At 51.7% G+C, this 11053-nt stretch overlaps 1 protein-coding gene across 1 annotated transcript in view; it reads left to right on the top strand.

Moving 5' to 3' along the window:
* Window positions 1-7580, top strand: part of ASAH2 (N-acylsphingosine amidohydrolase 2) — a 50322-nt gene extending 42742 nt beyond the window's left edge. Inside the window, exons 18-20 of the mRNA XM_044660334.1 lie at window positions 3757-3816; window positions 5975-6063; window positions 7066-7580. Of these exons, the coding sequence (XP_044516269.1) occupies window positions 3757-3816; window positions 5975-6063; window positions 7066-7255 (339 nt within the window). The 3' untranslated portion in view covers window positions 7256-7580. The remainder of the gene's footprint in view (window positions 1-3756; window positions 3817-5974; window positions 6064-7065) is intronic.
* Window positions 7581-11053: the final 3473 nt, after the last annotated feature.

Raw genomic sequence — 11053 nt, 5'->3', positions numbered from 1 at the left:
AGGATAAGGAGTGAGAAAATGGCAAAGGCCAGAGGGTCACACAGAGGACTTTATATTTGATCCTGGAGACCTTAAGGAGCCCCTGGCATTTGTTGGGTCCAGGGGGACGACATGGTCCAACCTGGGGGACAATCCCTTTGGCAGCCAGTGACACAGGCTTCCTTGCTGTTCCTCACCCCATTTTTCTGTTCCTAGCATTTTCCCTGGCCACCCCCATGCCTGGACTGCTCTCCCTCCTTGTTAGGCTTTGCTGGCTTCCTTCAAGCCCCAGATAAACTCTCACCTTCTACAGGAAGCTTTCCCCATTCTCTCTATTTTTTTTAACCCTTTACCTTCAGTAAGCAGAAGAACAGAAAGGGCTACGCAATGGGGGTTAAGTGACTTGCCCAAGGTGACACAGTTAGGCAGTATCTGAGGCCCCATTTGAACCCAGGACCTCCATTTCCAGGCCTGGCTCTCTATCCACTAAGCCACCTAGCGGTCCCTTTCCCAATCTCTCTTAATTCTAGCACTTTCCCGCTCTTAATTATTTTCTCAATTTATCTAATAAGGAAGTTGTTTATACATGATGGTTTGCTTGTTTTCTCCCCCATTAGACAGGGAGCTCCTTGAGGGCAGGGACTGTCTTTTGTCTCTTTTTGTATCCCCAGCAGGTAGCTCAGAGCCTGGCTCATGGCAGCTACTTAATGGTTAATGACTGACTACAGGATGGGTTGGTATAGGGAGAGATGAGACAGAGGGATTAACCAGAAGGCTAGCGAATAGCGCCGGGGAGAGGCGATGGGGGCCTTAGTGCTGCTGGGCAAGTAGAGATGGGGAAAAACGGGCAGAAAGGACAGGACTGAGCAGCTGATTGGATCCAAGAGGTGCGTGAAGGCAAGGAAACGAAGGAGGCTTCAGGCCATGAAATGGTGCTCATTCTGCTCGGCCCCAGAGCTCTTGTGGAAGTTTTGTGTTCAGACACTCAGGCGTATCCAGTTCTTGGTGACCCCCCAGACCGAAGCTCTCCAGGCCCTTCTATCCTCCACCATCTCCTGAAGTCCGTCCGGGGTCTTCTTCCTCGCTTCCTCGGCCCTGTCTGACCATCTCATCCTTTGCCTTCCTGTCTTCCTTTTGCCTTTAATCGTTCCCAACGTCAGAGACTCTTGCAGTGAGTTCTGTCCTCCTCTTGTGGCTGCGCTTCTGCCTCTGTCCTTCCAGGGAAGAGTCTGAAGTCGTTTCTTTAAGCATCGCCTGATTCGATCTCAGGGCTGTCCGAGGGACTCTCCAAAGGCTTCCCTGGCACCACCGCTTAGAAATGGGAGCTCAGACTTGCCGTGAGGGCAGAATGAATAGTGGGAGCTGCCTCGGGGGCAGAGTCAGGGTTGAGCTTCCTCCTTTGGAGCAGAGGCGACTGACCCCTTCTCAAGGATGCTGATGGGGAATTTCCCATCAGCCTCACCGGCCTTGGGAGTCCCTGCCAGCTCTGAGATGCCGTCAGACTCGGAGACCCTCCCGGCCCGTTCCTTTTTGTGAATACGAAATCGAGAACGTTTTTCTCCATTAAAAGGACGGAGGAATCATCTCTGTGTGTTGAACACTCAGGACACGGACTGTTTAATGAGAAGCTTCATTTAGGAAGGAAGAAAACGGGGTCTTTGGTACAAAATCGGCTCCATCCTCTCCGCAGCCCCTGACTGAGCAGAAAAAGGATAGAATCACAGGATCATTGATTTGAGCTGAAGGTGCTTTAGGAGTCACCTCGTTAACCCTCTCGTTTTACAGAGGAGCAGACTGAAGGCTAGATGGGGGAGGAAACTTGGCTCAAGGCCACACTGGAAGAAACCCATCAAGTAATGTGCATTGTTAAACACCTGCTAGGTTTCAGGCATGGCACTAGTGACTGAGTGAGTGAGGATTCGAACCCAAGTCTCTTGACTTCAAATCCACTTTTATTTCCATTTGGAAAATGGAAATAACTGGAAATGCGGACGGTTGTCGTGCTGCCTTTGCCGTCTTTGCTTTGGGGATGGCTGTCCCGGGGGCTCAGCTGGCCCTTCCTCCAGGGTACCGTGCATGGATCTCCTCAGTGTTCCTTGCTCTTGGCCTCAGAGCTCTACTGAATTGTACCTGCCCACCCGAGGGAAGTTTCTGAACAGGAAATAGGTGGCCCGGCTGGCCGTCTTTGGCCAATCATGTCCTCCTCCTCAGCGGTAAAGCACGCTGGACTTGGGGGGAGGTCAGGAAGGAGCCCGAGGCCGGGTCTAAATGGGCTGAGCAGATTCAGAGTCCATGGACAGATTCCCTGGCCGGGCACCGCAGCCCCGTCTTGGCCTTCAGAGCCCTGGGGAGATGCTCAGCGCTCCAGGATGGATTTTAATGAGCTGCCGTCTTGTATCAGTTGTGCGTGGCCGGGCTCAGGCTTCTGAGGAGCCCCGGGGCTCCCTGAGGCTGGCAGAGGCTGTGGGTAACTGCTCTGCGCGGAGCTGGAGAAAAACAAGCCTCAGCTCGCCAAATTCCCCAATTTCAGACTCGGAAATGACCTCCGGGACCAGCTAGTCCCACTACCACACGTCCAGCGCACGGCCATCCAGTCTGTCCTGCCCAGAGACGCCCCGTTCCCCTCTGGGACGGAGCTAAAGGTCCTGACCCAGGAGGAACACTAAAAAAAGCCTCATTTTCCATCTTAGAATCAGCACTGCATATGGGTTCCAAGGCAAAAGAGCAGTAAGAGTGGAGGCAATAGGGGTGAAGTGACTTGCCCAGGGCCACCCAGCTAGGAAGTGTCTAAGGCCAGATTGGAACCCAGAACCTCCTGATTCCAGGCCTGGCTCTCTACCCACTGAGCCACCCAGCTGCCCCTGCCTGACACATAAGCTAAGTTTGGTTCTTGGCAACTTTTGCCGATTTCTTTTGGTTCTCCCCAATACACTGATTCTCAGACAGTCCATTTAGCCGGTGGGGACCTCGGAACGTGAAGCTGAGTCTGTCTAGAGCCTGAGGAGCTTTCTGGTCTGGCCAGTCTATTCAGTGAATAAGGAAATGAAATGTGGAGTGGTAGGTGACTGAGACAAGGTCACCAGGTAGCAAGTGTCCTTGTTGGGACCTGAATGCAGGTTCTGCGACTCCTCAGTCCCCAACCTTCCATTTTACAGAATCCATCCACGAGGATGGACTAAGCGTCCCCTGTGTGCCGGGTCCTGTGCCAGGAATCACACAGACAAAATGACGCCGTCCTCCCTGGGGCTTAAGGAGCCGATCAGTCCATCCAGACCTGGGGGGCAGATGTGGGGATCAGGGCTCCCCTCTGCAGCCGGGAGGCTCAGGGAGCCCCTCCAGGCACGGAGCGACGGGCTCGTCCTGCTTCAATGCGAACGTCTGACGCTGAGGCTGGCTCGCCAGTCCTGCCGTCACACTTTCTCTCGTCCAGAGCTCCTGAGGGTGGGGGCAGCAGCAGCTTCATCCAACACGGATGCAGGATTGACTGTGCGGAGGATGGAGCCTGGCCTTGTTGTCAGGAAGAGGAAAGCACAAATCCAGAGACAGACATTCATTCTGTGTGGTCCTGGGCAAGTCCTTTCACCTCTGCCTGCCTCAGTTTCCTCATCTGTACACTGAGGGTCATAACGGCATATACCTCCCCTCTCCCCCGGGTTGTTATGAGGCTTAAAGAGATCCGCGTGAAGTACTTTGCAAACCTTAAAGTGCTTTCTACAGCTGCATTTTCACAAACATTTTCACCATCCTATCTCACCCGATAACTTCCATTTTCTTCAGGGTGAAGTGGCTGCGGTCCTGTTCGTTGGTGCTAACCCGAAGTATTCAGCAGAAAACGTGGTGAGAATCATAATACTATACAGAGAGGGTCTGTGGGAAAACTGTGAAGTCAGCTCTCTGGGGGTGCCCCCTCCCCGCTTTCCTGTCCCTCCCCCCTGCCCAGAGGCAGCCGGTACCCAGACCCTGTTCCTCCTCCATTAGAGGGAGGCTTAGAGAGTTGTTTGGGACATGGGAGGCTCGTGATGTTCCTGTGGCCACCCAAAGGCCCCACAGCCAGGATGGGTCCCTCTCGGCCTTCCTGCCTCCCAGAGCAGCCCCTAATCAGCTCTGCCGCCCTCCTGATTCTTTGATTAAATGTATAGATTTGGCTTCTCTATTCAAAGCCTCTTTAGAGTGGTGTAGGGCATTCAGGGCTCCCTGGGAGGCTGGAAGTCCTCGATGTCCATCCTGCCTCTGATAGCTCCAAGCTGCATGTCCCTGGACCTCTCAGCATTCTTGGTGAGTCTGAGTGACTCTGAGTGCCTCACGGCTTGTCGTTGGCCATCGGGGTAGGGAATCTCCACACCTGAAGTTCCCTTTGCCCCTGAAATCACAGTCGAGATGCTGGCAAACTTGGTGCCAAGGTGGTGTTATTTGTAGCATCACGGCAGACTTCTCTGTGATCGCCGTTTAATCGGTGACCCATAGATCTCGCTGCCGTAGAGTCATCCTCTGCTGGCGAGCCAGCCTCACAGGACCCGAGTTTCATGGTGGTTCTGCCTTTCTGCCGAGCCCCCACCCCACCTCTGACCAGTCACAAAGATGTGGTTCTCTTGGGGCAGTGTTGGCCCAGCGCTGGTCTTGGGGGGATGCGGGACCTCTCGGAGAGCCAGTTTTTCCAAAGCCAGCGAGAGCCACGGCTAATGAAGCTCGACACAACTCGCATTTGTCCATCATGCTTCTCTGGAGGATCTCAAAGGGCTCCCTGGAAAGGCCATGATAATCGGCTCCTGGGTATCCCCGGGAGCCGGGCAGCAGGGAGAGATGCTCTGGGCCATCGTCACGGACAACCAGCAGCCCCAGCGCTGAGAGGACTGCTGTGAAAGCAGCACCTCTGACACCTCCGTGTAAATCCTTAGCATTTGGGGGCTGACAAGTCCCTGGAAAAGCAGGCAGGGAAGAAGAGGCGCCTCCTGGGTTCCTGAGCTTGCCATCCTCACACGGGGCTCTGCATTCACCAGCCTCTGTCTCCTCTATAGAATAATAGCAACAGTAACCATAAACTAGCATTTATGGAGCCCTTGAAGGTTTACAGAGCACTTTCCACACACTGAATCATTCCTCCCCACACAGCCCTGGGAGGTCAGCTGCTAGTGCCAGCCCCATTTTACAGATGAGGAAGCTTCTCCAGGGAGACACAGCCAGGAAGGGTTTGAGGCAGGATTCACACTCAGGTCTTTCTGACTTTAAGTTCGGTGCTCTACGAGTGTGCACATCTTGCTTCCTTTCCGTCCCACAGGGAGGTCACTGCTCTCTTGGAAAAGGAAATTCATGCCCCTGGGGAGCAATGATCTGCTCCCCGAGTCCTCTAGCTCAGTAACTCTTCTCACTCCTGGTACTCTCTGCTGCTCCCATCTGACTTTGTAAAACCCCAAAGGGGATGGGAGTCCTGAGTTCATTGGTTTGTGAAGTGCCCCTATTATTCTCCTACTTTGGCCAGCCCCCAGGGTCAGTCTGAATCAAGGGTAAAAGAACACGCTCTTCCCCCCATTCATAAGCGTTAAATGGAATGTGGCGCACAGGGCAATACTGACGTTAATCAAACGCGTTGGCACGTTTGGTGGCTTAAGATACAAAGCTTTTAAAACCCGAATCTGGAGGGAAGGGAGGAGGTTCACGCAGGCAAAGGGCCCAACAAATCTGGGAGCTTCTTCGGAGAAAGGGAGAGGGAGAAGGAGAAAGAGAGTCGTCCGTCCCTCTGGTCTACCCGGACTGGATCCTCTCGGTGCCATTTGCCCTGGAGGGAGGCTGATGGCATCCTCTTCACAGCTGTGAGCAGCCACCAGGGATGACCCTGCTCCTGCCTGTGCATCCTCTTCCCCGTCCTCCTTGCTTGTTTCTATGGTTTCCTTTAAAATCAGCGCCTGCATTTCCTACCCATCAGCCCCTCTTCCAGGTTGGGCTCGGCGCTTCTCTGGGTATTTTCAGTGTCCAAACATTCTCCTTATTTGTATTCCAGACAGATCACAACTTCCTGGCAGTTGAGAAGTACGAGAGCACTTCAGCACTGTGGCAGGCGGTCCTGAATGACGCCTCGTGGGACACCAGGTGGGTCTCTCAAGCCTAGAAGACTTGGCTCCGGGAGCGGAGATGGGCGAGAGCAATGGACGAGCCCCCTTGGCTGCCTGGTGATGAACGGATGGCGCTGGGCTCACCGATGGTCCTGCCGCCTCCTCGGCTTTCTCTACTGCGGCCGCCTGCATCCTCTCGGCTCGCCTTGGCCCTGGGCTCACCCTGGTTTCCTAGAGGCTCTCTGGCAGAGGGCACGAGCTCTGACAGGCTTCACACAACTGGAGAGGCTTCGAGCCTCACCCTGGCGATGGGTCCTGTGTGTGCCCGCCTAGAGAAACGCAGAGGGGCTCACGCGGAATGTCTGCCCGGGATGGAGGGGGCCAAATCATCCTCAGGATTTTTATTACTGTCTTTTGTTTTTACATCATTTTCCGTTTATGTCCTTTCCTACCCCCCAACCCCTTCTGGCAGAGAATAAACAAAGAGAAGGGGAGAAAACCCCTCACAGTTCCGTAAAACCAAGGAAGCCACCACCCAAGTTTATTCTTTATCTTCCTTGTTCCATGCCCACAGTCTCCCTCTTCTGCGAAGAAGGGAAGGAAGGAGGGAATTCTCTTATCTCTTCTTTGGGGTCAAACATGGTCATTACAATTGAACAGTTTTCAGCATTTTTATTTTGGTTCTTTCCATTTGCATTATTTTACACAGCGTTTATTTTTTTTAAACCCGTAGCTTCTGTCTTAGAATGTGTACTAAGGATTGGTTCTAAGGCAGAAGAGCAGTAATAAGGGCTAGGCTTATTGGGGTTAAGTGACTTGCCCAGGGTCACACAGCTAGGAAGTATCCGAGGCCAGATTGGAACCCTGGCCCTCCTGGTTCCAGGCCTGGCACTTTACCACCGAGCCACCTCTGTCTTACAGACAACTTGCTTATTTGTTCATCCTAGGGAGGTTTCCTTCTCTCAGATGGTCTAGCAGCATCCCGTTTCATTAAAATATAAAATAAAGGTTTCTTTTCCCTTTTCCTTTTTACCCCCAGGCTTTACTGGCACAAAGGGTCCTCGGGTCGGAGCAATGTGACGATTGAGTGGCACATCGCAGGCACCACCCCACCAGGCCTCTACAGGATCCGCTACTTTGGGCACAACAGGAAGCAGAATTTCCTGCAGCCAGCCCAGATCCTGGCCTTCGAGGGCACCTCGGACCCTTTCCAAGTGGTGGCTCCGTAGCGGGGGCCCAGGGCTGGCCACAGGAGGCGTCCCCTCCAGGGTCCCACGTTCTGCGATGGGGAGAGGAGGGGGTCGCCCAGCACGCTGACACCCGACACCCGCCCTGCCCCAGGGGACGCTTTAGTGCCGAAGGGTGGCGTGTGCGCTGCCCCGGGGTGCTGGGGACCGTGCAAAGAGGAGGCTTTGGAAGCGATGGGATGCTCTGGGAGGAAGCCATCGAGTGACTCCATCCCTGATCTGCTGCTGAGGCCACTGGGAGAGGCAGGCGCTGCGGAGCGAGCCCTCTGCAGCCTGGAGAAGAAGGACTGAAGACCTGTAAATATGATTAAACAATTTATTCATGGAGTTTTCTTTACTTTTTTGAGTGTGAGTGTGTGTGTGTGTGTGTGTGTGTGTGTGTGTGTGTGTGTATGTGTGAGTGAGTGTGAGTGAGTGTGTGTGTGTGTGTGTGTGTGTGTGTCCATGGGATCGCCATGGAAATCTCGTAGGATCACATAAGTTCCAACCGGGTGGCACAGCTGGCTTGGCATCAGGAGGATCAATTCAAATCCATCCTTAGACACTTCTCTTCCTCACTGGCTGTGTGAGGCTGGACGAGGCACTTTAATTTCTGTTTGCCTCAGTTGCCTCTGCTGTAAAATGGGCACAATCATAGTATCTAAGGCCCAGGGTCGCCGCAGGGATCAAATGAGATAATACAGTGTTTATGAAGCGTAGCAGAGTGTCTGGCCCATAGCAGGTACTCAATAAATGCTTATTCCCTTCTCTCCGTGCTGCTCCCCAACCCTGTGTGAATAAGCCCTGGGTCCACTGGAGAGGGTTCTTGGGTCATGGTCACTGGATGAAGGCAGCTGATACCACCTAGGAAATATCTCGTAATCATCCGAGACAATCAATGGACTCTAAGGAAACAGCCATTTGTTCAGCCGCTGAGAGTCGAGGCTGGGAAGGGCTTTGTGGAGGCGAAACCCTCCACCTTGGCGCAGAGGCTGTGAGCCAAGGGAGGGACGTTCCCCTCTGCTCCCCCAGCCCAGGTCAGGAGATCAGGAGGCAGCAAATCCAGCTGGGAGTGGAGAAAAACAGCTGAAACAACCACCTCAGATGTGGTCACCTGGGGGAGAAGTTAGAGGAAAGCCCTTAGAGCAGAGGGCTGTGAGGGTCAAGAACTCGAGACTTGGGAGTCCAACTGAGTGCCTTGAGGGAGATGATGCCAGACCTGAGGGGAGATTCAGGAAGACTCTACAGAAATTGTGAGCTGTTCTCTCATGGGTGCCTCGTGGCTGTCTTGTTTTGAGTTGGAGCTTCCTCATCCCATGTAAGTTATCTGGATTTGTGGAACAGTGTTCTCAGGCTTGTGGAGGGATATTAACTGATCCTAATATATTAGCTCAGTAAATGTTTTTCCTAAAAGCTAATTAAGTACACTGGCTGCTTGTTAATAGAAAGCACACCCGTAGGGGCTTCTAAGATACAGAAGTAAGAATTCCCACCACAGGGTAACTAGAACCCAAGAATCACAACTATCCTCTGGAGAAGCAGCCTTTGAATTTGAGCAAAAGTTGAAGAAGTAGCCAGAGGGGTTATTTGTTTATTAAAAAATTAAAAAAAAAACCAACAACAACCAACCCTCCCTTTCTGTCTCAGATTCAGTACTGTGTATTGGTTCTAAGGCAGAAGAGCAGTAAGAGTAAGTGACTTGCCCAGGGTCACACAGTTAGGAAGTATCTAAAAGGCCAAAGTATCTTCCTGTCTCTAGTCCTGGCTCTCAATCCATTGGGCCACCTAGAGATCCCCACCAGAGGTTATTGAAGATAAAATAAAGGGGTCAGACTAGAGAGCCGCTAAATTTCCTTCTACCTCTAGATCTATGATTTTGTAACGTTATAGTTCATTACAAATTTTTTTTTTTAGAGTCACTACAACATAGTGGATAGAGAGCTGGCTGAGAAATCTGGAAGCTCTGAGTTCAAGTCCTTCCTCTGACTTTTAATATCTGTGTGACACTAATCAATCAATTTAACCTCTCCATTAAGTGCCTCTCTTCATTGGCATAGGGTTTTTCCTCCTCTAGAAGCTCCCTCTCTTAGTGGAATCACATCATCTAGTCTCGGTTTCTTAGTTTTATTGGAGAAAAGAGAAGGTTGAAAAAATGGACCAGACTGCTGCTGGGTGGGGGGTGGTGGTGAGTGGGATGATGAGAACCTGTTGAAGAGAAGGCAAAACTGCTGAATTCGAATTCTCTTCTCTCTATCAAGGAAAATGACATTTGGCTTTGAAAAGACAAAATGAAAATGGCTAAGAGGGAGCTGATAGAGGGTAGGAGAGCGCCTGACTGCCCTTGAGGAACGCCTATCATCAGTCCCTGATGAACTACTTCCTTGGGTGGGTGAGAGGACTGGCAGCTGTGAGTGTTTTACCACCACCAGTGATGTGCTCTCTCTCTCTCTCTCTCTCTGTCTCTCTGTCTCTCTCTCTCTCTCTGTCTCTCTCTCTCTCTCTCTCTCTCTCTCTCTCTCTCTCTCTCTCTCACACACACACACACACATATATTTAAACCAGTGATGGGCAAACTTTTTAAAGAGGGGCCAAAGGAAAGGAAATGCTCATTTGCCAGTCTGTTTCTAAGGCAACTCTTTTGAAGTTTCATTGTATTATATCCTACTCATTGTATTCGGCAGATTATGAATAATGTCCCAGGGCAGGATAGAACATTTCAGGGGGCCTCATCTAGCCTGTGGGTCGTAGTTTGCCCATCACTAGTTTAAAGCACTTACCTTCCATCTTTGAATTGATACAATTATTGGTTCCAAGGCAAAAGAGTGGTAAGGACCGGGCAATAAAGGGTAAGTGACTTGCCCAGGGTCACACATCTGAGGCCAGATTTGAATCTAGAACCTCCCATTTCCAGACCTGGGTCTCTATCCATTGAGTCACTTAGCTGCTCCTGCCAGTGATATTGGATAGAAAAGGAATGGGAGAAGCACCATCCTATCAGAGAAGGGCGAACACCCTGAAGGAGTCTGTCAGCCATAGATCAGTGAGCTTGACTTTGGTTGCTGGCAGAATTCTAGAACATAATCTTAAAGCGATGGTGGTGACTGAATACGTGGAAAAGGAAGCAGCGATCCCAGAGAGTCTGTGTGGCTTCATTCAGAACGAGTCGCTCCAGACTACCTTTATTTCCTGTTGTTGCCGTGGCTCCAAGGTCGGCAGATAATCGGTGGGATGCCACAGATTTTAGCAAGCATTTGATGACAGGAGAGGCAATGTGGCAGAGTGTCCGGAGGGCTAGCCTGGCAGCCAGCAAGAGCTGGGCCCCAGTTTGAGCTGCGGCATGTACTTGGGTGATCCTGGGCAAGTCACTTAAATTCTCAGCGTCTTCAACAGCTCTCTAAGACTCAGAGTGAATTGTTCTCTCTTTTACCTCAACACTGTGACGTCATTGGTCCTCCTTGAAAATAAAGGACCAACAACAAGACTCTAAGTCATGGAGAGGGTGCCAACCTGCATCGGCAGAGGGAATTTCCTCATCTGGGAGTAACCACTTCATAGTAATGAAATGAAATTAGTCACAGTCCAGTCCCTGTTCTCAGCTCTCTTTGACTAAGTATTTCATGTCATCCTTCGGAAGAGAGGGAAAGAGATTGGACAGATGAAAGTGCAATCATATGGACTCAATATGGGAAAGAACCCAGAGAGTCCAGTATGAGGCCACTGTTCAGGGACAACATGGCAGCTAAGCAGTTGTCAGTGGAGTGGGAGGGTCCCAGGCACCTGCACTTTGGCCCTGGGCTGTTT

Source organism: Gracilinanus agilis, chromosome 2 (assembly GCF_016433145.1).
Source record: "Gracilinanus agilis isolate LMUSP501 chromosome 2, AgileGrace, whole genome shotgun sequence".
In the NCBI taxonomy this organism is placed as follows: domain Eukaryota; kingdom Metazoa; phylum Chordata; class Mammalia; order Didelphimorphia; family Didelphidae; genus Gracilinanus; species Gracilinanus agilis.
The sequence above is the reverse complement of the archived record's forward strand: the minus strand, read 5'-3'. Positions and strand labels throughout refer to the sequence as shown.